Raw genomic sequence first — 25,691 nt, 5'->3', positions numbered from 1 at the left:
GATCCCTTTTTATTTAGACAGCAATAGTTAGATTTTACAAGCAGTAATGTTACTGATTTATGTTTTATAAGGGCTTGTTTTAAGGCTGCACAGTAGATTTTGAGTTATTTTTGGTGTGAGACATGTTTAGCATAATATATTGTTTGGGAATGTTTATTGAGTATTGTACTGATGCAATGCTGTCAGAGAAGGCAGATGAGCCCTCTAAGCAATCACAATGAATTTATTGTCTGCTATGTTTGACCAGTCACAGTTCCAGATGGGTGTTTCTGTTGGGGTTTGTGTGATCCAACAAAGTAATTTATTTTCATCAGAGTGCAGGTTAATTTTAATCTGTTTCACATGTTTTTAAATATGTTGCAGTATGATAGCAGAACATGCTATTTGTCCATATTGCGTAGCCCTACTTTATTAGCACTTTACTGTGGGGTACTCTTCATAAGGCTGTATGACACCTACTGTATATAAGGTTGTCATGACAACTAACAAAACTCTACATAAATGTTTATAAATGTTTGTTCCAGTAAGCATCATCTGTCATAAAGACTAACAGATCAAAATTGGCAAATGTACCTTTTATAATGAATGATTATTGGAATAAGCATTTATAAACATTTATGTAGGGTTAAGACAGTTGTCATGACAAGTTTACCGTACAGTTGCAGTTCAGTGTCATCCGTTATTTAACTAATTCTCTCTCTCTCTCTCTCTCAGTGGTAATGAGTCTTTAGCAAGTTCTTCTATTTCTGAAAGCTCTGTGCCGCCGTCTCAGCCCCTTCGAAGGTGTCGTGGACCCAAACCTAAACCTAACCTGCTTCGCAGCTCCAGAACAGCACGCCCTCACACTGAACAGAAACCACCGCAGACAACAGAAGGTGAGAAAATACAGAAAGGATCAAATTCTCCGAAATTTAGTAGTTTAGTAAATGTGTTTTCAGGTGGAAAAAAGGTCTGACAGATTCTGGGTTTCTTTTTCTCTTTCTGTTATTTCTTCACAGTACTTGGTGCGAAGGAGGCTGCTGTGAAGTTGTCTTCAGACACTTTAACTGACACTCAGATACCAGTGGAGGCCACTAGCATCATCACAGAGCCAGTCATCTCGCAAACTCAAGCGCAGCCAGAAACAGAAGCGCCGAGTAACGCTCTTATGGTAAAGCATGAAGTTGTGGGTATAGCAAATTTATTGTGCATATCTACTCTTCACTAAACGCCAGTGAGCATCATTGGTGCTGTGACTTTCCACTCCTGTCGAAATTCATCCCATCCCTGCTTTATTACTCCTTTTAAGTCTATTGGTCAGCTGTACTATTTAAATGTAATGATGTAATTGCATAAATATTAAGTGACCCTTATTAGTCCCACAACGGGGAAATTTCACCTCAGCATTTAACCCATCCGTGAAGTGAAACACCACATACACACACGGGGGCAGTGAGCACACTTGCCTGGAGTGGTGGGCAGCCCAATCCGCAGCGCCCGGGGAGCAGTTGGGGGTTAGGTGTCTTGCTCAAGGACACCTCAGTCATGGACTGTCGGCTCTGGGGATCAAACCGGCGACCTTCCGGTCACGAGGCTGGATCCCTAACCTCCAGCCCACGACTGCCTATTTGTGTAGTTATGTAGTCACTTTCAGCAGAATTTCTTTGCTTTTTTCAGTCAGAAACAAGTTCATACAAAATTTGTGTGCTTTCGATATCACTGGCAGGTAACTGTGACTGTTAACAATTGGAACTTTACAGTTTTGGCCTAAACCATTTTTTGAAACCAGCTCCATAATACTGGAGTTCCAAGCCGGCCTGTTTTTATTAATCAAATAGTTGCATTGTCTTTAGCACCCCTTGTACATACAATGCAAAGTGTACAAGGTGCTTTGGATGAAAAGTCCTCCATAAATGATGGTAGTGGTATGGTATGTACTTTGTATTTCCTGTATAGGCCGTCCACACTGCAAGTCCAGAGGAACTGCCCAGAGGAGTTTCCACACAGGACTGTTCAGACGCATCTGAGATAAAGACTGGAGGTGTTAGTGAGGAGGTTATTGAGTGTGTGTCTACGGAAGCGTCTGAAATCTCAGCTGAAGTGTATTCTGCTGACCTCCTGCTGGAGCCTGACCTCGCCTCTGATGAGCCTATATATATTCTGTCTCTCTCTGAAGTACCATCCACTTTTGCAGAAAGGGAGGAGTTTTCTGCAAAATCAGAACTGCCATCTGAACCCCAGAGGTGAGCTCCAGGGACTGTCTTTCCTCACACACACAGACACATCAGGACGAAAAAATGAGAAAATCTGACCCAACGTCTCAGTAACGATACTTTTTTTAGATTTTACAAAGAAGGAAACTATTGGCTGATATTTTATAAATTCCCCTCACCTCATCTCACCTTCCCCCCCTTCTCTTCCCTTCTCTTCTTCAGTAATACTGCTGCTAATGTGGGAGGTCCAGGCTCAGATGGAGATCAGGTCTCTCACCTCCTCCTGCCTGACTTATTTGTGCCCGTCTCAGAGGAGCAAGAGGAGAAACAGATGGATGTGGATGAAAAAGAGGAGGCCAAAGAATGTAGTAGAGAAAATGAAAAGAAAGAAAACGAAGAGGAAGACTTGAACCAAATCAGCAAAAGAGGACATTCTCTTTTAACTCAGAGGGTAAGAATATGAGATTTGTCACCTGGTGTTACATCTTCATCTGTATTGATGATGATGAAAAAAATGCTTTTTCCTCTGCCCTTTTTCAGGAAGCTGCTGTGGAGGGCCTTGCTGAGCATGGTAAGGCTATTTTTGTTTAATTTTTTGTCTAAGGTGGTCAGAAAGTCTATTAAGTCCAGCCTGTCGGTCAAATAGGTTTATGAGCAATTGTCAAATGGAGATGATGTTCTGTAGTACATTATTTGTTCATAACAAATATGGCACCAAAATTCTATTACTATATTTCATACATGCTGTATGGCCAAAAGTATGTGGATCACCTGACTGTCACCTGATTCCCATCCATCCATCCATTTTCTAAGCCGCTTCTCCGTCAGGGTCACGGGGGGGTGCTGGAGCCTATCCCAGCAGTCTTTGGGCGGAAGGCAGGATACACCCTGGACAGGTCACCAGTCCATCGCAGGGCAGGCAGACAGACAGACAGACACAGACAGTCACTCACACACTCAGACCTATGGGCAATTTAGCACGTCCAACTGGCCTGACTGCATGTCTTTGGACTGTGGGAGGAAACCGGGGAACCCGGAGGAAACCCACGCAGACACGGGGAGAACATGCAAACTACACACAGAGAGGACCCCAGTCACCCGGCCGGGGAATCGAACCCAGGCCCTCCTTGCTGTGAGGCAACAGCGCCACCCACCACACCGCCACCTGATTCCCATTAACCTTAAATAAATAACAGTCCCAGATCGTTAACCCTCCTCCACCAGAGAATACGTTTCCACTTAGTCAGAGTGCAGACTCCAGCTGATGGCATTGCGCATAGTGTTATGCTTGTGTGCAGCTACTCAGCTATGGAAGCCCAATTCATGAAATTCCTGACACGCAGTGATGCATCAGTGCTTGATTTATACACTTGTTAGCAATGGGTATGACAAACACCTAAACTCCATCATTCAGAAAGGTGTCCACATACCCTTGTGTTTTTTTTTTAGTGTACATAGGTCATAGTTTGCTTTATCAACAAACTGTTAACTGTGTCCCTTTCCAGTGGTGCCCTCATTAAGCTCTGAGGCTGATGGAAGCAGCGAGGATACGGCTTATCCTGCTAAGAGACGAAAGCTACCAGAGACGGGCAGGAGAGGTAAGGGGCAGAGGTGGACTTAGTTTTCAGGCTTCATCTAGTTGCAATTACATTAACCCTTCTTTTTGTAGCTTTTCTGTTTTAATGTATCTGTTGCGCGATTTGTGGAAAAATACCATAAAAAGTCCAGAGAAACTATAAATGAAAGACCTGTGCCTAAAAGTGGAAGGATGGAGCCAAGAGAAGAAGCCCTTGTCAGCTCAGCTTTGCCATATCCCTTCATTCTGGGGAGTTCCAGGTGCCATCTTAAAGGCTGGTCCATTACTTTATTAGCTCAACTGAAGTTTGTAGATGAGGCCTTTGGAGGGTGAGGGACAAAGTGCTGATTTCAGCAACAGAACCTGCCCTGAAATCATTGCAATCTCATGCTATTCCTTTCTTCCAAAAAGTTGAGGACAAAGCTGAGTCTAAGCCATAGCTATAAGAGTTTTGGGTCATTGTTAATATTTCAAAACTTTCACATTGATTTTGCTATGTTGGAATTAGGATTTATGTAGAAAAAATCTACATCTTTTATACATGAATGCTAATACTTCATTACTTTGTTTTCATATACTTCAGTTACTTTTAAATCTTATAGCCAGGCAAAGCAACTTGTATAGGTGTGATGTACTTCTGTGTGGTGGTACAGAGATGAGGCAAAACAGAGAATGGACATGGGTACAACGCAAGTGATCATTATTACAGTAGATGTTATGTGTTTTAAGATTGAGAGACCTTATTAGTCCCACAACGGGGAAATTTCACCTCTGCGTTTAACCCATCCGTGAAGTGAAACACCACATACACACTAATGAGCACACACACTAGGGGCAGTGAGCACACTTGCCCAGAGCGGTGGGCAGCCCAATCCGCAGCGCCTGGGGAGCAGTTGGGGGTTAGGTGTCTTGCTCAAGGACACCTCAGTCATGTGCTGTCGGCTCTGGGGATCCAACCGGCGACCTTCCGGTCACGAGGCTGGATCCCTAACCCCTAATCCCGTGGAGCCCACGACTGCCCCTTATCCAAATACTACAGAACAGTAGTCGGAGATCACTGTTCATTCATTTAATTTCCAGTCAAATGGCCAAGTTAATTCGTTTTTAGGAGACATTTCTGTCGAGATGTAAGATAAAAGGTAAAAGGGTAATCCACTTGCATAATCAAGACAAAAAACCTTAAAAGTAAGTTTAAAAAACAGTTTTCAAAATTGTTCAGTAATGAAAATATACTGAAAAATGGGACTCTGAACAACCACCTGCAAGAGCTGGTGGACCACCAAAACTCGGAGTAATGAACTGACCACCCCAGAGTCCAGCTCTCAGCATCACTGAATGTCTTTGGAACTGGGTGGATTGCAAGAAGCAGGAAATGCATCCAACTTCTAAGACTGAACTTTACATATTTCTTTGAAAAACTTGACAGTAAATGCTCAGACTTTGATATTATTTTATTCGGATGTGTGTAATTTTCAGATAAATAGGTTTTGTGCTTTTTTTCCAGTAACTGAAATATGAATAACTTGATCTGCAGGTATATTTTGAGCTGTATGGACAAGTTGCTGATGGCACTCTGCCTGCCTGTCTTAATAGAAGGTGTTCTTAACATCTTAATTCTTAACAATGTCTATTTACACATTTTCTTTCTACTTGCAGCTAAGCTACAGATCAAACCAAACCCAGTTCAGAGAAAAAGGCTCTGCGGCCTCGCTGCAAAAGAGCTTCCACCATTGCCTCCAGAGGAGACGAGCTCTATACCTGCTTCATCACAACAAACTATGTTATTGTCTGAAGAATCTTTACCATTAACCAGTTTAACAAAGGACACAGCTTCGACTTCAGTTTCACCAGAGGACGTCCAAATTTCTGACACTTTATCTCAGCCTGTCAGTATAGAGACTCTGCCTTCCCAGACTGCACCTGATGCCTTGTCCCAAAGCACTGTAGGACAGGAGGGGCCCCCAGAGACAGAGGCCCTGGAGTCTGCTAGTTCAGAGGAAACAGAAGCCAGTGGGTCAGGGCCAGCGTCACAGCCTGTCCATCAGGTCACACCACTGGCTACAACTGGTGTTCTTACTAGGTGAGCTCAGAACCGATGGATCAGCCAAAACTCACATGTAAACAGTTTTCCTGATTTAGCAAATGTAATTATGGCATGTTTGATGTTTGCTTCTTTAGGTTTGCACTGGAGTTATAAGACTAATGTAGCTGACAAGTAGCATTATGCAAAAAGAACGCCTGTATCATCACACAGTTGTTTCAAGTTGATCTCAAGGTGATCTCGAAGACGTGCTCATGTGGTTTCTGACACTGAATGGCACACTGTTATCTATAAAACTGGACAAAAGAAAACTGCACAAAATCCAGCCTTCAGTTGCAGTCAGCCAAAATGTTTGGTGTTGGTGGGTTTGGTGGATTTTCAGTGCTAATATTGCTGTGTCAGCAAAACTACTGAACAGCTCAGCTGTTTGAGGCAAACTTTCAGGCCATTTCAGTACAGTACCTAAAAATATGCATTCTAAAAGGGATGAATACTGAATCAATGAAGAGTAATACTAATACACTGCTCAGTGTCTCCCGAGTATCTTTCATTAACTATCTTTCATGGATTTTTGAGGCTTATTTTGTTATAAGGTCTGTATATTCTGTTCTGTTTGGACTGTATAATTAGACTATGTAGAATCAGAATATTTTGACACCTAAAATATCAAAAATCTAACCAAATAGCATATATCATAATCAGAAGAAAAAGGGTTTTGGTCTTAAAAATGATAAACTAATAAGCAGCTGTTACTTGTTGGCTACATTAGTCTCTGGTATAAAACTAAAAAAGCAAAAAAAAAGACACCAGAATATTACATCATCCTTATGTGGCAATATAATTGCAATATGCATTATGTTGCCCATTAATCTCTGCTTTAATAGTGGGCTGGTTATTGTTCTCTGTAGACCTGGTAGGAGACCTCGAGGCTTCCTCTCCTTCATGTCGAGTGCAAGCACACAGGGGTCATCATCAGCCACTCGAGGAGCTGCGGCAGGCCCTCAGAGACCGGCTGTAAACACATCCCGTTCTGAAAGGAGAAGAGCCACGCCGGGGCCTCTTACCTCAGTCAGCAAATCTGCATCTCCTTCCCAAAAACCCTCCAAAGTTAATCCCCCTCTGACCAGCAGACAGCCTACTGTCCCATCTGCTTCGACTCCTGCTCCTGCTCCTGCTCCTGCTCCTGCTCCAGTTCCAGCTCCAGTTCCAGCTCCAGAGGTAAAAACAATCAATGAGTTACTGCATTTGAGTATTGTGTTGTGCCTAACAACACCACATAACTGTAGCCATAAAATCACTGTGATGTAGCTTATTGCTTTTAAAATGGCAAGAAAATACGATCACCAACGTTCACTGAATAATTTATGAATGCAAATAACAGGTCTTCTGCCAAGCAGTTTAACTCCAGCAGCATAATGATTAAAGATTATTCCATGAACAGCACAATGTTTATTAACATAGATTTTAACTGATGTATGCCAGCATATGTCTGTCTGTGGCTCCCTCAGTTACATTTTAGTCTAAACAAACTGTTGGTTTTATGATCTCAATGAATCGGTTAATGTGAAATAAATGTACCTTGTTACTGGTCAGGTAATATAGGCTTTTTCTTTTTTTAAATAATTGATGTTTGTAATTAATAAAATCTTAATTATTAGTTTACAACACTTCTTTGTAAGCCTATTACCCAACAATTTACTATACTGAAACGGAGATATTTGTCAGGATAACACTAGGATTTGTCAAGAAGCACACACCAATTTACTGTGTCTTGCTCATTCTTAGAACAATACCTTGGTTTAATGTATTATGATCTTTTGATGCTGCTGTATGAGCTAAAATCTGAGCTTTTTCGAATGATCAGTTCATCTAAAACCCTGGCAAAGGGTCACATTTTCACATTTTTTTGTCTTTTCCAGAGACTTTTTGGTAAATTACATTTGTTATTTATATTCAGTTAAATATTGTTAGTCTACAGCATTTCTTTATTATTGCTCTGTTGATATTGGGACATTTATTATGGCAAAAGTGTTTTCTAAGAAAACAGTGTAGTCACTTGCTTATTGGTGTTTCTTTTTTGCTCGTTCTGTTCTGTCTGTGCTTTTCTGTACTGCTCGTCTTTTCTCAGGTTAGAGGGCAGTCTGAGAGCCTGTTTACAAACCCAACTGCAGAAGAGGAGCCCACCAGCGTTTCTGCGTATTTCTTTAGCGACATTTTCACCGAGGTGGACGAACAGGAGGAGATGGAGTGAGGGATTGACTTTTGTCGGAAAATCTGATAATGATGTGGCTGAATGGAACAGGGTAGGTAGCAGGTACCATTTTATCGTCGTCAGAAACCCTCTAACTTTTTTTTTATTATTATTAGTTTTTTTTTCATGCTAAGTTAAGAACGTTTTCTTTCTTTTATTAAGTTACTGTTCTTTCCTGGCTTACATGCTTTTACTTGGCATCCACAGTATTTCACTAATTGTTAGCCACATGGACAGGTTTTAGGTGAAGTCTTCCTTCGTTTAAAACAAAATAAACATCCTGCACACCTTAAATATGGATGATGGAAGTGAGGCCAGACTCTGAATTAGGAAAAAACACTCTTATACTCAGTGTAATATTGTTATAATTGACTCAGTTAAAAAGTACTTATTCATGTTTATCCGATCAGTAAAATTCTGCTGAAATTTGATTGAGGCGTGGTTATTAGGCTGTTAATCCGTGAATGAAAATCAAGTAAAACTTTATACCTTAAAGCTATTCAGAGCCAAAATAGTAATGCAGTTTACTCTCATTTCACTTCAGTTGACTAAAGCAGTGGTTCTCGAAATGGGCCTCTGAATAGTCCTTTTTAAGGACTGTTGTCTTTTTTCTTTGTCTCTGTACATTGTTGGTTGGGTTGGAGCAAAAATGTGAATCGTCTGGGGCCTTGAGGACTGTTTGAGAACCACTGGATTAAAGTAGTACTCAGATTTTATTAACGTTTTAAACATCGGCTGCAGCTGTGTGACAGTGTCAGATACCACAGACATTGATTTTGAAGCATTTTCCTGCCAGAGAAAACCTGTTGAAGCTAAATACTCTTACAGGCGAAGCCAGTGGGCAGATAATGAAGCAACTGCCAATTGGCTTCTTTCATAAGCAGCTTGTTTTCTGTTCTTTTCTGAGTACTATAATATTTGGCCATGGTTATTGACCCTATGCTACAGATGCAGCAGGTTGTGAAATGGTTAATTCATTTAAATTGTCTATCTGGTATTTATTTAACCAGAGATTCCCCTAAATAGTTTTTATTTATGGCCAAATTATACAAAAAGCATCTCTGTACATTCCTGCTCATGCAGTCTTGCCTTCATCCTTCACCATCTGTAATTATTAACCTAAATATCTGTTCCCATTTACAGACTGAATAAGTTGCATTTCTTGCATAATCCATTAGAATCGCTGCTTCATACAGGGTGTTCATCTTGCCTTGCTTAGGTTTGTTGCATATAATTTTTTTTACCAGGTTAATTTGTACCATCAATTCTGAAAACACTCATGATGTACAGATTTTATGCCTAGGTTTTATTCTGTAGATGTGTACTTTGTATTTTACATTGTTCAAATTGATGTGCCACTTTTCTGCTGCCTGTCTGTAAAGTCACAAACCGTATCGATTATAGAGTTTTCAATGTTATAAAACAGTTGAATGAACTGCATCATTTTCCTGCTTCAGGTTCTCTATGAGAAAGTGTACGAATTGTAGATGTAAATATGTCAATAAATTTTGATGCCTTACTTGTATTTTACTCATTTTACTGCGTCTTTTCTGTACGTTTTACACTCTGGTCAACTAAATTGGTCAGCGCACCATTAATTAACTACAGACGGGTGACATATTAAAGGAAAAATCAGCATAAAGTTTTCCTCCCCTGCACATTTAATGTTTCCAGGCTCTAATACACCACCTTTAACAGTCTGCTCATTAAAGTCCTTTCTAAGGTTAAACTGGAAGTGTTTACGGAAGCAGGGTGAGCTGCTCTTCAAGAGCAGGGCTGAGAATCAGCGCTCTATTTGTTACAGAGGAATTCCACCAGTTTTTCAAATTTGTGCATAATTCAGTGTTTAGGTGTCCTTCGGAGTGGTTTGATATGAAATGGTTCATTGTTTGAGAAACTTATTGACTGATTTCTTTACAGTGGTGGTGATAGGAACCCTTGGGTCGCCTAGCCAGGGGGCTACATGCGGCATATATACATATATAAATGTCACAGGACACCGTTTTGTTTTCTATTTTATTATCGACTTTCATCTCTGGGGTCATCTCAAACAAATTGTGTATGCTGAGAAAATCCGCAACAAACACCACCTTCAGCACCGCATCGTGGAGGCTCGTGACAGCATCTCTCCAGAGATTCTCATGCGGGTTCATGACGATTGGATCCTGCGCCTGCAGCTCTGTGTTCAGCACCAGGGACGGCGCACTGAACACGTCAAACAGCTGCATCACAGGCAACGTTCCCAGTTGTTGTAAATTTCTGTGTTGATAACTTTTGAACCACAAGAAATATTGGAAATCTGATTGAGGCAATCGATTTTGGAGACAATTCTGGTCTTTGATCTGCTACATGACCACCTTCCCATTGGAAAATTGATCCAAGATGTTCCATGTTCCGGACATAGCCTAAAAGATGGGCCCCCTCACCCATTACTTGCTGGGGTATTCAGATTTGTCATTTTCCCTTTCGTTTCTGAAATGAAACGGTGTCCTGTGACTTTTGACCCATCCTGTATATATACAGTATCACACAAAAGTGAGTACACCCCTCGCATTTCTGCAGATATTTTATTCTATCTTTTCATGGGACGACACTGTAGAAATGAAACTCTGATATAACTTAAAGTGGTCAGTGTGCAGCTTGTATAGCAGTGCAGATTTACTGTCCTCTGAAAAGAACAACACACAGACATTAATGTCTAAATAGCTGGCAACACAAATAAGGGTTTGATAGTGTGTGTGAGAGGCTTTGATTGAGGGTTTGATGGCGAGTGAGAGTTTGTGTGTGTGAGAGTTTGATGGCGAGTGTGAGAATCTGATAGGATTTGATGGCAAGTGAGAGTTTGTGTGTGTGAGAGTTTGATGGCGAGTGTGAGTGTGTGTGAGAGTTTGATGGTGAATGTGAGAGTTTGATATGGTTTGATGGTGAGTGTGAGAGTTTGATAGGGTTTGATGGTGAGTGAGAGTTTGTGTGTGTGAGAGTTTGATGGTGAATGTGAGAGTTTGATAGGGTTTGATGGTGAGTGTGAGAGTTTGATAGGGTTTGATGGCGAGTGAGAGTTTGATAGGGTTTGATGGCGAGTGAGAGTTTGATAGGGTTTGATGGTGAGTGAGAGTTTGTGTGTGTGAGAGTTTGATGGTGAGTGTGAGAGTTTGATAGGGTTTGATGGCGAGTGAGAGTTTGATAGGGTTTGATGGCGAGTGAGAGTTTGATAGGGTTTGATGGTGAGTGAGAGTTTGTGTGTGTGAGAGTTTGATGGTGAGTGTGAGAGTTTGATAGGGTTTGATGGCAAGTGAGAGTTTGTGTGTGTGAGAGTTTGATGGTGAATGTGAGAGTTTGATATGGTTTGATGGCGAGCGTGAGAATCTGATAGGATTTGATGGCAAGTGTGAGTTTAATAGTGAGTGTGAGAGTTTGATAGTGAGTGTGAGAGGGTTTGATGACAAGTGTGAGAAATTGATAGTGTGTGTAAGATGGTTTGATGGCAAGTGAGAGTTTGATGGCAAGTGTGAGAGTTTGATAGGATTTGATTGCGAGTGTGAGTTTGATAGTGTGTGTAAGAGGGAGCTATCAGAGTCAGGCTCTACTCCAACTCACACTCACATAGACACCCAGACATATGCACACACACACACACACACACACACACCCACACATATCTACGTGAAAACCTACCCACGCATACATTAGAGGGGCTACTATCACTTCAATTGACAACATTCCGACGCGTATTGACGATAAGGGTCTGTCTGGTGGGGGTTATTAGTTAGATTAGATGTTTCTGTGCCTGGAGGCTCTTTACGATGTTCAAGGCTGTTTCTATCAAGGAAACGGAAAGATGTCACATACAACTTTAGGCTCCATTACGTCTGCTCATCCAACACACACATACATTCAGTAAGTCTGCGCATCATACACATGCACACACATACACACATACAGACACACACCTTTCACCTCAATTGATTACACTTCATCTTTAGCTTTAGGTAGTATACAAATCAGGTATTACAATGTTCTTATTTGTATTACAATGTATGTTTCATGAGTGTGCAGTTGGGTCGTTCATCTCTGTCCGCCCTGAGAAAGAGGGCTTGTCTCTCTGGCTAATGCTGATTGGGTGAAGCAGGTCAGTAGCAGTTAGTTCAGGCAGGAGCACAGGGATTTGAGACTTGAAGAGATAAGCGGGAACTCATTGTCTTGGGAGATGGGAGAAAGAGCGAAAGAGAGAAAGAGTCCACACTCAGGTTTACTGGGGTGATGCCTATTTTTTCCATTTTATTTCATTTATCTTAAATTTTTCATATTTAGCATGATTTTTCTGTCTAGATTTCTATTTTTCATATTTCCTTCATTATCATAAAAAATCTTTTGTCCAGCGGTTTCATCCAATAAACTGGCAAAACTCCTTTTGGACTCAGGTTGGGTTTTTTTACGACACAACGGACAATTTTTCCATTTTCACAATCTTACATGAATGAGAGTTTGATAGTACGTGTGAGAGGTTAGTAAGAATTTTGGCCTCTCACACTATGGTCATGCGGTGTATAACGACAGGTGCTTGGAACTAGTTGCAGTAGTGAAGCCTTGAGATGACAAGAGACTGTACTAAGTGGACTGGGAGACATCCCAGAAGAGAAAGGGTTGAATCCTCCAGATGTTGTGGAGGAGAAACCTTCATGACCGAGTCAGGTTGGCAATAAGAGCTGAAAACGATCAAGTGGTCAGCCTGAATCACGCCCATTTCTTTTTGCTGCTGTTTGTGAAGGACCATGGCGTTCCACCAACGGTGGCCCTCATTTATTCCACACAGGCTATTAGCCTCTGGGTGGCTGAACTCCAAGAAAGAAAATGAAGCATCTCCAGCAGCTTTCCTAAACATTGTCATCAGGTGGGATGTTTTTCTTTTTGCTGTGCCACACAGGGTGCCATCTCCATGCTAGGAGAGTCCCTGCCTGGCTATCAAAGCTGCCTAGGACACCCCAGCTGCATGGATAATATTATCAGGCATGTGCAGTGCTTCTGTATATGCTACTTGGCATGCACAGCACAGATGCAGTCAAGGACACAGTACTAATAGTTCACTTGGTAGAGTGTTAGACTGAAGATCTAAAGATTGCTGGTTCACTTCTGGGTTTTGTAAGGGATTACCAGGACTGCCTTTTTCAGGCTCGAGGGCTGGTCCTCCTGGTGCCCGGACTACATTGGGTCACAGGGAATCTCAAACGGTCTATGTGCCACTGATGTTCCATTGAATTTATCATAATATCACCTGCGCTGCCTGGGCAGGACGAGGAATACCTGAAATGCATCATGAATAATCATCAATTGCACCAGGTTCTCTGCTAACTTTCATGGCTCTGGTGGGAATACAAGCTGACAGTGGATTCAGGTTATATTTTTGGCAGCAAGAAACAGACGACTTCCCTGACCAGGAAACGAACCTGGGCCGTGAAATTCAAACTGATTCCTCCCATTATCGTCCTGTGTGGAAACAGTGGTCAAGCTGAGGCGCTCAGCTGCAATGCCCTTGCAGCCACCTCGGCGCTACCACTGTCTCTGCAAGGTTGACGGTGACGCAAGACACGTGCTGTCACCACCACACCTGCAGCCACAAGCAGCCATACATCAGGCCGGTTAGCTCACTTGGTTAGAGCGTGGTGCTAATAACGCCAAGGTCGGGGCTTCGATCCCCGTACGGGCCACTAGCTCAGTTTTCCTGGTGTCATTCACGTTTACGGCTTTTAGTGGATGCTCTTATTCAGAGCCACTAGAAAAAGTGAATCACAGTTACTGTACATGTTAAACTCTGCATGCTTATCTTTTTACATATGCTGCTCTTTCAGTGCATTCTACCTACATTTGCATTCTCTCCACTCACTCTGTATATATGTCTATTTCCTTCATGCTTGCATATCTGTATATATGGAAGTTGCTCATGTTAACCATGCACTTTTTACCCTGATCAAAAAGTTTTCTTCCTTCGGGCTGTAAGCGCAGTTGCGTAGCAAAGAAATCAGTGGCCGCAGTGAAATGTTCTGAAGTGATTCACACCATGACGCTCTAGCCTCGTCCTCGTTAGTATAGTGGACAGTATCTCCGCCTGTCACACGGAAGACCGGGGTTCGATTCCCCGACGGGGAGAGCGCTGGCTTTTGCAGGCAGCGCCTTTGAATCCTTTTGAATGGAAAATTGTGACCGGCAATCTTTTCCCAGGCACTATTGCTGTCCTTCCCAAAGGCACTAAAAGCCACGCGTCGGTCCGAAAGCAAACCCAGGCCGGCTGTTTAGAAAGCAGCTGTGCCCCCCCGTAACCCCACAAGCAGCCATGCATCAGGCCGGTTAGCTCAGTTGGTTAGAGCGTGGTGCTAATAACGCCAAGGTCGCGGGTTCGATCCCCGTACGGGCCACTAGCTCAATTTTCCTGGTGTCATTCACGTTTACGGCTTTTAGTGGATGCTCTTATTCAGAGCGACTTGAAAAAGTGCTTTGTTGTCTACTCAGAGAATGTAGCCTAGCTAGCTAGCACAAATAGCTTAGCCTGTAAACTACCTGTCAGCTCAGATTCTGACAGACACAAAAGCCAGCGCTAATACCTAGGAAGAAAGTGACAGAGCTAAACATGGCATAAACGCAATAAAATGCATATCAATCAGCACTTAAATTAATGTTTGCCTAGTCAAGCCTTGAGATGACAAGAGACTATTAGGTGGACTGGGAGACGTCCCGGAATAGAAAGGGTTGAATCCTCTGGATATTGTGGAGGAGAAACCTGCTTGACAGTGTCAGGTGGTGAAAAAAAGAGCTGAAAACAATCAACTGGTTAGCCTGAATCACAGCCATCGTATTTTTGTTCAGCTGTTGTTTGTGAAGGACCATGGCGGTCCACCCACAGTGGCTCTCAATTACTCCGCACAGGGCAGTAGCCTCTGGGTGGCTGAGCTCCAAGAAAGAAAACGGAGCATCTCCAGCAGCTTTCTTAAACAATGTCATCCGGAGGGATACTGAAAAGCAGGCGACCCTGGAGAATGCGGGCATCGATCCCGCTACCTCTCGCATGCTAAGCGAGCGCTCTACCATTTGAGCTAATTCCCCTTGACTGTGCCACAGGGGGCAGCGTCTCCAGTCTAAGGGCGCCCTTGCTTGGTGCTCAACGCTGCCTAGGACACCCCGGCGGCATGGAAAATGCCATCAGGCATGTAACGTTCATCTGCATGCTCTACTTGGCTTGCACAGCCCCGACAGCCGAAATAGCTCAGTTGGGAGAGCGTTAGACTGAAGATCTAAAGGTTCCTGGTTCGATCCCGGGTTTCGGCAGGTAGCGCCAGAACTGTCCTTTTCGGGCGCTGGTCCTCCTGGTGCCCTGACTTCATTGGGTCATGGCGAGTCTCAAAGGGTCTATGTGCCACTGATTTTCTCTGGAGATTTTGCTCTGGGCATTGACTTCAGCGGTTCGAGTTGGAGTCTGGGTGGAAACTGCTGTTGCTTCCAAGAAAAGAGTTGTGATATTTCTTCACTGCATCAGGGTGTGGTGCGGCAGCTGCTCGCCATCTGAACACAAAGCGCTCAAGCGGGTGGTAAAACTGCCCAACCAATCACAGGTACCCATTTACCCACCATACAGGTGTCTCTGCTGCTGCACCAGTTCTTCACTCTATGTCCTGGTATGATTGCTCTATTCATGTTTGCGCAGTCTATTACTGCACTAATCATATTTGCGCTGACAGTTACTGTACATGTTAAACTCTGCATGCTTATCTTTTTACATATGCTGCTCTTTCAGTGCATTCTACCTACATTTGCATTCTCTCCACTCACTCTGTATATATGTCTATTTCCTTCATGCTTGCATATCTGTATATATGTGTGATGGGTAGAAGCATAGAGGGGGCTTTTATTTTGACACTGGTGTTTTGATTGATCTCGGCTTCACCCGCTATATAGTCTCGCGCAGGGAGAACGAAGTATCGTTTGATCTCGTGGGGGCAAATCTGAGCTCGGCGTCGGGAAGATCCGTGAAGCTGTATGTTGCTAATGTGCATGTTAAACTTTTGGGGAAGACCATAGGAACGTGACTGAGCCTGCTGGCGCCGTGTGTGTGCGAGAAGCCCACATTTACACAGGTACGGTTGCTGTTTAAATGCTTTGTAAATGCTGGCAGTTACGATATGTATTACTGTCGTAGTATTGTCAGGTATTGGTGGTTTTTATTAATAATAACCACAGGAGGTCCCAGTTTAGTGTCTTAATGATGGTTTGTTTATTTATTTTAAAGGGAGAGTGGGGGGCTTTCTGAATCAGCAGTGTGGCGTGACAGATATTGTGTGAGCCCCTGGGGATATCTGAAGTACTACAAAGTGAAGTTGCGCTGTGCATTCCACCTGCTACAGTTAACCGGTCTGTACGGTCAGCAACAATAGCCACTGCTTTTTCTTCTTCCCCTTTTTTTAATACCTCTGCATTACATCATTTTTAAATAGTTAATAAAGGAATATTTTAGTATATTATTGGGAGGCTTTTTGACCCAGGGCAGCCCCTAATATATTTTACCCCTGGTTAATCTGGTGCCTTTTTAATTTAGGAAGGACGGTTAGGAGGCGCCCGCTGAAAGGTAGAGGATATTCAGCTAATTTAAGCCGGGTTTCTGTCCCACCTATATTGAAGGTTGCTGTGTCACGTTTGGTTTATTTTTTGATTTGATTAGTGTGGGTGACTGGAAGTATATTTATGTAATCTCTTTTCATTGTCTACTGATTTTATTTAATCACAGTGTGTAATTTAGTATGGGGGGTTGAACCTAGGCTGGTATTGTGGTTCCTTCCTTTTTTTTTATGCGTGGTTATTTTACCATTAGTAATTAATAACCCATCGAGGCCCAGATTGTGCTAGGGTGATGTGATTTTAGAAGTGGGTCTGATCGCTATGATGTGTGCAGCTGTCAAATTTTTTATCCTTAATAAACCTGTTAATATACCAGCCTCTTAACGTCTCTGCGTGCCTTATTTAGGTAATTCTTTGGGTTGGTTACCGAATAATAATCGAATCAGGTAGCCCTCGGGTCACAATTTGGAATCAGGTAGCCCTCGGGTCACAATTTGGCGTAGTCGGCAGGATTAGAGTGCTGGTGTAGCTTTTCCGAGCATATATTAACCGATTTGTTTGGGGATATTTAATATTTGATAGGGTAGCGGTGCATATAGGGTGATTTTTGGCAGAGAAGAAAACAAAAAGGGTGGAAGAAAAGCAGTGGTTATTTGTTAGCAGATCCAGTGGGACCACGGACCGGGTCGTCTGGGAAGCTGCCAGAAAGGAAGCCGCTATCAAGGAAGACTGCAGACCTGACCGCTCCTCGTGACGCTGGAAACCATTTTTTCTTTTTTCTTTCTTTTGTTTTAAGTACATTGACTCCTTTTGGTGTGTTTTTTTTTGGGCGACATGTCTCTGCCTAATTCTGATATGGAAGAACAACTAAGGGCTTTGAACGAACGTGTGCAGCAGTTGCAAGCTGAAAATGATAGATTGAAAGCTACTGAAGGTGTTAATGTGGGTGCTAGCACCAGTAATGGGGAGGAGACACAAGCCAGTATGCGAGCAGAGGTTAGCCAAAATAGGTTTGAGCGGTATATCTACATTCCAAGAGAGAGAAAATGTCCTAGGTTTTCTGGCAAATCTGCAGATATGCCCTCAGTAGAAGATTGGGTTGAGGAGGTGCGCAGGTCTTTGGAAGGTCGTCACATGTCGCCACGTGAGCAAGCCTTATTTATATACGATCATTTAGATGGGGAAGCTAAAACGGAGATTAAATTTCGCCCAGCGAGTGAAAGAAATGATCCAGAGAAAATTCTCACCATTCTGGTTGATATTTATGGCTGTTCTAAATCTTATATTGGATTACAAAAGCAATTTTTCCACCGTCGACAGTTAGAAGGAGAGTCTTTGCGAGAATATTCGCATTCTCTTTTATCCCTAATGGAGATTATTAAACGCCAAAGCCCTAGGCCCATTGCAAATGGCGATCATTTGGTACGGGATCAATTCATTGAGTACGTCCGGGATAGCATGTTACGGCGGGAGTTAAAACGTACAGTGAGGCTTAACCCTAATGTTCCCTTTTTAACTATACGCAGTGATGCTATTCGTTGGGTAGAAGAAGGTGAGCATGGGGGATTGGCAAGGACCCGCGCATACTCCTGTGATACTCAACTTGAGGTAGTAGGTGAGTATAGGGCTGCCAGCCAAGCAGTAACGGCTCAACCTAGTAATGAATTAGCTGAATTGAAGGAGTGTTTGAAAAAGCAGCAAGCTCAACTGGATATGTTGTTGACACATTTGTCTTTGGGTAATAAGTCACCTTCTACACAGGGGGCTTCCTTGGGTCAAACTGCTCCATCTTATCCATATGATTCTTTTGGTAGGCCTATTTGTGTTCGTTGTAAGCAACCAGGCCATATTGCAAGGTTTTGTCGGGAAGGTAGAGGATCTAACCCAGTATCTAGGGGGGGTAGGTTTCCAGATAGTGGGGGATCGAGGAGCGCGGGTATTCCGTTCAAGCCGCAGGAAAACTAATACCGGCTGGTGGGGAGGGCCAACCGCCAGCTAGGCATATTGAAGGCTCCACTTTGCCCTCTAGCCCATTATCTAGATTAATGGGAGTTTGTCCTGTTATTGATGTATGCATGGGAGGGGTTTCTGTTCCTTGCTTACTAGATACAGGCTCTATGGTTACTACTGTTACTGAAACATTTTTTAATCAACATTTTCAGTCTGTTGTTAGACCCTTACAGCAATGTCGCTGGCTTCAACTTAGGGCAGCTAATGGTTTGGAAGTTCCCTATATTGGCTACTTGGAGTTGGATATGCAAGTATTAGGTAGGACCTTGGCGGCAATGGGTGTTTTGGTTATTAGAGATCCTGTTGATCCCCATAGTAAAATTCAAAAGTCTAGGGTCCCGGGATTATTGGGCATGAATGTTATCGGCCAGTGTTACCGTGAATTGTTTGAACAACATGGCTCGACTCTTTTTCAGGCCCCTCCTTTGCAGTCGGTGGGGTATGTTTGGAAGCAGGCTTTCAAAGAATGCCATCAGTTAGATTGCCTGCCTTTGAGTGGTTGCCTGGGCCCAGTGAAGGTAGCAGGACGTATGGCCATCCGCATTCCAGCAGGCTCAGTTCAATTGGTGGAAGCTATTGGCAATCAGCATGTGGGGTCATCACTACAGTCAGTATTGCTGGAGCCTGGGAACAGTAAGCTACCACCTGGCATTTTACTTTCTAGAGCCTATCTTTCTTTTAGTAGAGGCCAGACTTGGGTGCCGGTAGTTAATGTGGAGACCAGAGATGTGTGGCTACCACCCCGTACTGTGTTGGGAAGTCTATTTTTGGTAGCGCTACAAACCAAAAACCCGGTGGTGATTTTGGAGGAGAGGGTTGAAGATCAGGGGAGTGTTGCCATTATACAGGCACTACAGGTTGAGGGTCAGCCACTAGATCTGTCTAATCTTTCTTGGCCTACCTTGTCATTAGCTCAGGGGCAAAAAGGGAAAGAGTTGCTCCAACGGTATAGTGGGGTCTTTAGCCAAACTGAAGGTGATCTAGGGTGTACCAGCTTAGTACAACACGAAATTCCATTGATTGATGATACACCAGTTCGTCAACGTTATCGCAGGCTTCCACCTTCCCAGTATGAGCAAGTTAAGGCACATATTCAAGAGCTTTTAGAGAGGGAAGTGGTGCGGGTGAGCTGTAGTCCCTATTCCTCTCCAATTGTTGTGGTCCAGAAAAAGGATGGCACTCTACGGTTATGTGTTGACTACAGGCAGTTGAATACAAAGACTAGAAAGGATGCTTACCCATTACCAAGGATTGAGGAATCTTTGGATGCTTTGGCGGGTGCTCGATTGTTCTCGACCTTGGATCTGACTAGTGGATACAATCAAGTCCTTATGGCAGAAAAGGACAAGCCAAAAACAGCATTCTGCACTCCTTTCGGCCTTTTTGAGTTCAATCGAATGCCTTTTGGCCTCTGTAATGCGCCCAGTACCTTTCAGCGACTCATGGAACGTATTTTTGGAGATGAACGCTTTCAGTCTTTGTTACTGTACCTGGATGACATTGTGGTCTTTTCCTCCTCTTTTGAGTCCCACTTACAGCGTTTGGAGATGGTTTTGGGAAGATTACAACAGCACAACTTGAAACTAAAACTTGAGAAATGTCATTTCTTTCAGGATGAAGTCCATTACCTTGGACATGTGATCTCTGCCTCGGGGGTAGCGACTGACCCTGATAAGATTACCGCGGTGTCAGAATGGCAGCGTCCAACCACGGTGAAGGAACTTCGATCTTTTCTTGGGTTCGCTTCTTACTACCGGCGATTTGTCCCTCAATTTGCTAGATATGCTGCGCCGCTTCATAAATTAGTGGCCACCCTTCAAGGAGCTAAGTCGAGACCCAGACTGAGCCTACTAGATGGGCATTGGAGTGACGAATGTGAGGAGGCATTTCGCCTACTCAAAGACAAGTTGGTAACTGCACCTGTTTTGGCATATGCAGATTTTGCCAAGCCTTTTATCTTGGAAGTAGATGCAAGTCATACGGGTCTGGGGGCTGTGTTGTCACAGGAACAAGAAGGAAAACCACGTCCAGTAGCATACGCAAGCAGGGGGTTGCATCCTACAGAGAGAAATATGTCTAATTACAGTTCCATGAAATTGGAGCTTTTGGGGTTGAAATGGGCCATTACTGAGAAATTCAGAGAATACTTATTGGGGGCCAAGTTTACAGTGCTAACCGATAATAACCCTCTGAGCTATCTCCAGACTGCCAAGTTGGGTGCAGTTGAGCAGCGCTGGGCCTCACAGTTGGCTCTTTTTAATTTTGACATTAAGTATCGACCTGGAAGCACCAATAGAGCTGCTGATGCTTTGTCCCGACAACCTGACTTACCTGCACCTTCTTATATTGAAGACCTTGCTCCTGGGTTCTCTGTTCCACCCATTGGTCCAAATTTGTCTGGTGGGCCTCCGTGTGTTGGGTCCTTGGCTACTATAGACGCCCTTCCTATACGTCGAAAAGTAGATCTTGTAGCCCTCCAATCAGCGGATCCAACAATAGGAGCTTTTCTAGTGTATTGGGGGCGGGGCCGACCCCCTTCTTCTGAAGAGCGAGCAATGGAAAAGAAACCTGTACTGGGACTGGTCAAGCACTGGAAACGGATAAGAGAGAGAGGTGGGGTGCTCTACCGCCTGACTCATGGGCCAGGGGAGTACAAGGAGTTTTTGCAGTTGCTGTTACCAGAGACATTACAGGCCGAAGTATTAACTGCTCTTCATGACGACCATGGCCATCAGGGGTGTGAACGAACAGCATACCTAGTGCGGCAGAGGTGCTATTGGCCCCAGATGGGGAAGGACATCGAACGGTGGTGTCAGCAGTGTGCCCGTTGTGTAGTAGCTAAAGCTAAGTTTCCAAAGGTGCGAACTTTTCCAGGGCATTTGTCTGCCTCTAAACCTCTGGAAATCCTTGCTATAGATTTCACTTTGCTTGAGAAGGCCAGCGATGGTCGAGAGAATGTACTGGTGGTGACAGATGTTTTTTCAAAATTCACACAGGCATTCCCTACTTCTGACCAAAAAGCCAACACTGTGGTACGTACCCTGATCGAGAAGTGGTTTTATGTGTATGGGGTGCCGCAACGAATACACTCGGATCAAGGCCGGTGCTTTGAAGGTGAGATGCTAAAAGCATTATGTAAATTGTATGGGATACAGAAAAGTCGAACAACACCATACCACCCTGAAGGTAATGGGCAGTGCGAAAGGTTTAACCGCACTATGCATGATTTACTGAGAACCTTGCCCGTGGAGAAAAAACGAAGATGGCCACAACAGTTACCCCAGTTATTGTTTGCGTATAACACCACTGTGCATCAGTCAACAGGCCACACCCCATATGAATTGATGTTTGGGAGGAAACCTCAACTACCCATTGATGCACTGCTGGGTGTTGCGGAAGAAGAAATTGTGGAGGGTATGGTAGGAGATTGGGTGCAAGAGCAGCAAGAGTTCCTACGGTTTGCTTATGCAAGTGCACAGCGGCAACTAACAGCGGCCACCAGGCGGCAAGTACCGACCTCATTAAAGGGGATTGCCCCTGTGCTTCCTTATGGTACTATAGTCTATAGAAGGAATCACCTTCAAGGTCGGAATAAGATTCAAGACATCTGGGATAGTACGCCGTATGAAGTGGTGAAGTGCCTGGATGGAGGTGGCAGAGTTTACACCATTAGGCAAGTAGACGGTCTAGGTCCTACCAGAAACCTGCACCGGTCTGAATTACGAGTGGTCCCGGGACAAGTTACATCCCCAGTGGCTTCACAGAGAGAACACTCGAGTAGGGTTGAATCAGTGGAGGAGCATTCTACAGAAAGTAGTAGTGAAGAGGATTCAATTTTTGGCCAGTGGATGGTGAGGCCAGAGGCTGTTCCAGAGTTAGACCTGAACATAGAGCCAGTAGGAAACCTTGTCCCACCAGAGCCTGAGTTATCCCCGTCAGTGGCATCAGTGCCAGTACGACGTTCAGCCCGGAAAACGGCCGGCCAGCATTCGAATTTGTATAACCTCCCACGATCAGTCACCTTCCAGCATGAGGAGGTAGGGGCTACAGCTCAGCCCAGTCTTAATACAGTCCAGTGTTTCTTTAGACCATGGTAACCCTTGTGGTTTGTTTGTCACCGGGACGGTGACATTTCAAAGTAGGGGTGGATGTGATGGGTAGAAGCATAGAGGGGGCTTTTATTTTGACACTGGTGTTTTGATTGATCTCGGCTTCACCCGCTATATAGTCTCGCGCAGGGAGAACGAAGTATCGTTTGATCTCGTGGGGGCAAATCTGAGCTCGGCGTCGGGAAGATCCGTGAAGCTGTATGTTGCTAATGTGCATGTTAAACTTTTGGGGAAGACCATAGGAACGTGACTGAGCCTGCTGGCGCCGTGTGTGTGCGAGAAGCCCACATTTACACAGGTACGGTTGCTGTTTAAATGCTTTGTAAATGCTGGCAGTTACGATATGTATTACTGTCGTAGTATTGTCAGGTATTGGTGGTTTTTATTAATAATAACCACAGGAGGTCCCAGTTTAGTGTCTTAATGATGGTTTGTTTATTTATTTTAAAGGGAGAGTGGGGGGCTTTCTGAATCAGCAGTGTGGCGTGACAGATATTGTGTGAGCCCCTGGGGATATCTGAAGTACTACAAAGTGAAGTTGCGCTGTGCATTCCACCTGCTACAGTTAACCGGTCTGTACGGTCAGCAACAATAGCCACTGCTTTTTCTTCTTCCCCTTTTTTTAATACCTCTGCATTACATCATTTTTAAATAGTTAATAAAGGAATATTTTAGTATATTATTGGGAGGCTTTTTGACCCAGGGCAGCCCCTAATATATTTTACCCCTGGTTAATCTGGTGCCTTTTTAATTTAGGAAGGACGGTTAGGAGGCGCCCGCTGAAAGGTAGAGGATATTCAGCTAATTTAAGCCGGGTTTCTGTCCCACCTATATTGAAGGTTGCTGTGTCACGTTTGGTTTATTTTTTGATTTGATTAGTGTGGGTGACTGGAAGTATATTTATGTAATCTCTTTTCATTGTCTACTGATTTTATTTAATCACAGTGTGTAATTTAGTATGGGGGGTTGAACCTAGGCTGGTATTGTGGTTCCTTCCTTTTTTTTTATGCGTGGTTATTTTACCATTAGTAATTAATAACCCATCGAGGCCCAGATTGTGCTAGGGTGATGTGATTTTAGAAGTGGGTCTGATCGCTATGATGTGTGCAGCTGTCAAATTTTTTATCCTTAATAAACCTGTTAATATACCAGCCTCTTAACGTCTCTGCGTGCCTTATTTAGGTAATTCTTTGGGTTGGTTACCGAATAATAATCGAATCAGGTAGCCCTCGGGTCACAATTTGGAATCAGGTAGCCCTCGGGTCACATATGGAAGTTGCTCATGTTAACCATGCACTTTTTACCCTGATCAAAAAGTTTTCTTCCTTCGGGCTGTAAGCGCAGTTGCGTAGCAAAGAAATCAGTGGCCGCAGTGAAATGTTCTGAAGTGATTCACACCATGACGCTCTCGCCTCGTCCTCGTTAGTATAGTGGACAGTATCTCCGCCTGTCACGCGGAAGACCGGGGTTCGATTCCCCGACGGGGAGAGCGCTGGCTTTTGCAGGCAGCGCCTTTGAATCCTTTTGAATGGAAAATTGTGACCGGCAATCTTTTCCCAGGCACTATTGCTGTCCTTCCCAAAGGCACTAAAAGCCACGCGTCGGTCCGAAAGCAAACCCAGGCCGGCTGCTTAGAAAGCAGCTGTGCCCCCCCGTAACCCCACAAACAGCCATGCATCAGGCCGGTTAGCTCAGTTGGTTAGAGCGTGGTGCTAATAACGCCAAGGTCGCGGGTTCGATCCCCGTACGGGCCACTAGCTCAATTTTCCTGGTGTCATTCACGTTTACGGCTTTTAGTGGATGCTCTTATTCAGAGCGACTTGAAAAAGTGCTTTGTTGTCTACTCAGAGAATGTAGCCTAGCTAGCTAGCACAAATAGCTTAGCCTGTAAACTACCTGTCAGCTCAGATTCTGACAGACACAAAAGCCAGCGCTAATACCTAGGAAGAAAGTGACAGAGTTAAACATTGCATAAACGCAATAAAATGCATATCAATCAGCACTTAAATTAATGTTTGCCTAGTCAAGCCTTGAGATGACAAGAGACTATTAGGTGGACTGGGAGACGTCCCAGAATAGAAAGGGTTGAATCCTCTGGATATTGTGGAGGAGAAGCCTGCTTGACAGTGTCAGGTGGTGAAAAAAAGAGCTGAAAACAATCAACTGGTTAGCCTGAATCACAGCCATCGTATTTTTGTTCAGCTGTTGTTTGTGAAGGACCATGGCGGTCCACCCACAGTGGCTCTCAATTACTCCGCACAGGGAAGTAGCCTCTGGGTGGCTGAGCTCCAAGAAAGAAAACGGAGCATCTCCAGCAGCTTTCTTAAACAATGTCATCCGGAGGGATACTGAAAAGCAGGCGACCCTGGAGAATGCGGGCATCGATGCCGCTACCTCTCGCATGCTAAGCGAGCGCTCTACCATTTGAGCTAATTCCCCTTGACTGTGCCACAGCGGGCAGCGTCTCCAGTCTAAGGGCGCCCTTGCTTGGTGCTCAACGCTGCCTAGGACACCCCGGCGGCATGGAAAATGCCATCAGGCATGTAACATTCATCTGCATGCTCTACTTGGCTTGCACAGCCCCGACAGCCGAAATAGCTCAGTTGGGAGAGCGTTAGACTGAAGATCTAAAGGTCCCTGGTTCGATCCCGGGTTTCGGCAGGTAGCGCCAGAACTGTCCTTTTCGGGCGCTGGTCCTCCTGGTGCCCTGACTTCATTGGGTCATGGCGAGTCTCAAAGGGTCTATGTGCCACTGATTTTCTCTGGAGATTTTGCTCTGGGCATTGACTTCAGCGGTCCGAGTTGGAGTCTGGGTGGAAACTGCTGTTGCTTCCAAGAAAAGAGTTGTGATATTTCTTCACTGCATCAGGGTGTGGTGCGGCAGCTGCTCGCCATCTGAACACAAAGCGCT

The 25,691-nt window shown here is 44.1% G+C and overlaps 2 protein-coding genes and 7 non-coding genes across 16 annotated transcripts in view; 8 read left to right on the top strand and 1 right to left on the bottom strand.

The window, feature by feature from the left end:
- Positions 1 to 9,590, top strand: part of zgc:162472 (uncharacterized protein LOC553495 homolog) — a 35,555-nt gene extending 25,965 nt beyond the window's left edge. For 5 of the 6 annotated variants that reach the window (XM_037546028.1, XM_037546029.1, XM_037546030.1 and 2 more), the window contains 9 exons: positions 715 to 875; positions 999 to 1,150; positions 1,936 to 2,222; positions 2,415 to 2,643; positions 2,733 to 2,763; positions 3,698 to 3,790; positions 5,425 to 5,848; positions 6,718 to 7,027; positions 7,938 to 9,590. In XM_037546028.1, the coding sequence (XP_037401925.1) occupies positions 715 to 875; positions 999 to 1,150; positions 1,936 to 2,222; positions 2,415 to 2,643; positions 2,733 to 2,763; positions 3,698 to 3,790; positions 5,425 to 5,848; positions 6,718 to 7,027; positions 7,938 to 8,060 (1,810 nt within the window). In that variant the 3' untranslated portion in view covers positions 8,061 to 9,590. The remainder of the gene's footprint in view (positions 1 to 714; positions 876 to 998; positions 1,151 to 1,935; positions 2,223 to 2,414; positions 2,644 to 2,732; positions 2,764 to 3,697; positions 3,791 to 5,424; positions 5,849 to 6,717; positions 7,028 to 7,937) is intronic. The other variant, XM_037546031.1, reaches the window with a different exon arrangement.
- A 4,542-nt stretch (positions 9,591 to 14,132) lies between these two features.
- Positions 14,133 to 14,204, top strand: trnad-guc. Its single transcript has one exon. It is a non-coding gene; the product is annotated as a tRNA-Asp (tRNA).
- Positions 14,205 to 14,396: 192 nt separating this feature from the next.
- On the top strand, positions 14,397 to 14,470 carry trnai-aau. The gene has a single exon. It is a non-coding gene; the product is annotated as a tRNA-Ile (tRNA).
- Positions 14,471 to 15,082: 612 nt separating this feature from the next.
- Positions 15,083 to 15,155, bottom strand: trnaa-agc. The gene has a single exon. It is a non-coding gene; the product is annotated as a tRNA-Ala (tRNA).
- A 149-nt stretch (positions 15,156 to 15,304) lies between these two features.
- Positions 15,305 to 15,377, top strand: trnaf-gaa. The gene has a single exon. It is a non-coding gene; the product is annotated as a tRNA-Phe (tRNA).
- Positions 15,378 to 23,909: 8,532 nt separating this feature from the next.
- Positions 23,910 to 25,691, top strand: part of LOC119265439 — a 7,522-nt gene continuing 5,740 nt past the window's right edge. The window contains exon 1 of one of the 3 annotated variants that reach the window (XM_037546228.1): positions 23,910 to 24,031. The gene's annotated coding sequence lies outside the window, so the exon portion shown is untranslated. The remainder of the gene's footprint in view (positions 24,032 to 25,691) is intronic. The other 2 variants (XM_037546230.1, XM_037546229.1) reach the window with 2 other exon arrangements.
- trnad-guc lies at positions 24,197 to 24,268 on the top strand. Its single transcript has one exon. It is a non-coding gene; the product is annotated as a tRNA-Asp (tRNA).
- trnai-aau lies at positions 24,461 to 24,534 on the top strand. The gene has a single exon. It is a non-coding gene; the product is annotated as a tRNA-Ile (tRNA).
- On the top strand, positions 25,369 to 25,441 carry trnaf-gaa. Its single transcript has one exon. It is a non-coding gene; the product is annotated as a tRNA-Phe (tRNA).

The sequence above is a fragment of the Pygocentrus nattereri genome, chromosome 16, assembly GCF_015220715.1.
Source record: "Pygocentrus nattereri isolate fPygNat1 chromosome 16, fPygNat1.pri, whole genome shotgun sequence".
In the NCBI taxonomy this organism is placed as follows: domain Eukaryota; kingdom Metazoa; phylum Chordata; class Actinopteri; order Characiformes; family Serrasalmidae; genus Pygocentrus; species Pygocentrus nattereri.
This window is presented reverse-complemented; position numbering and strand designations above follow the sequence as displayed.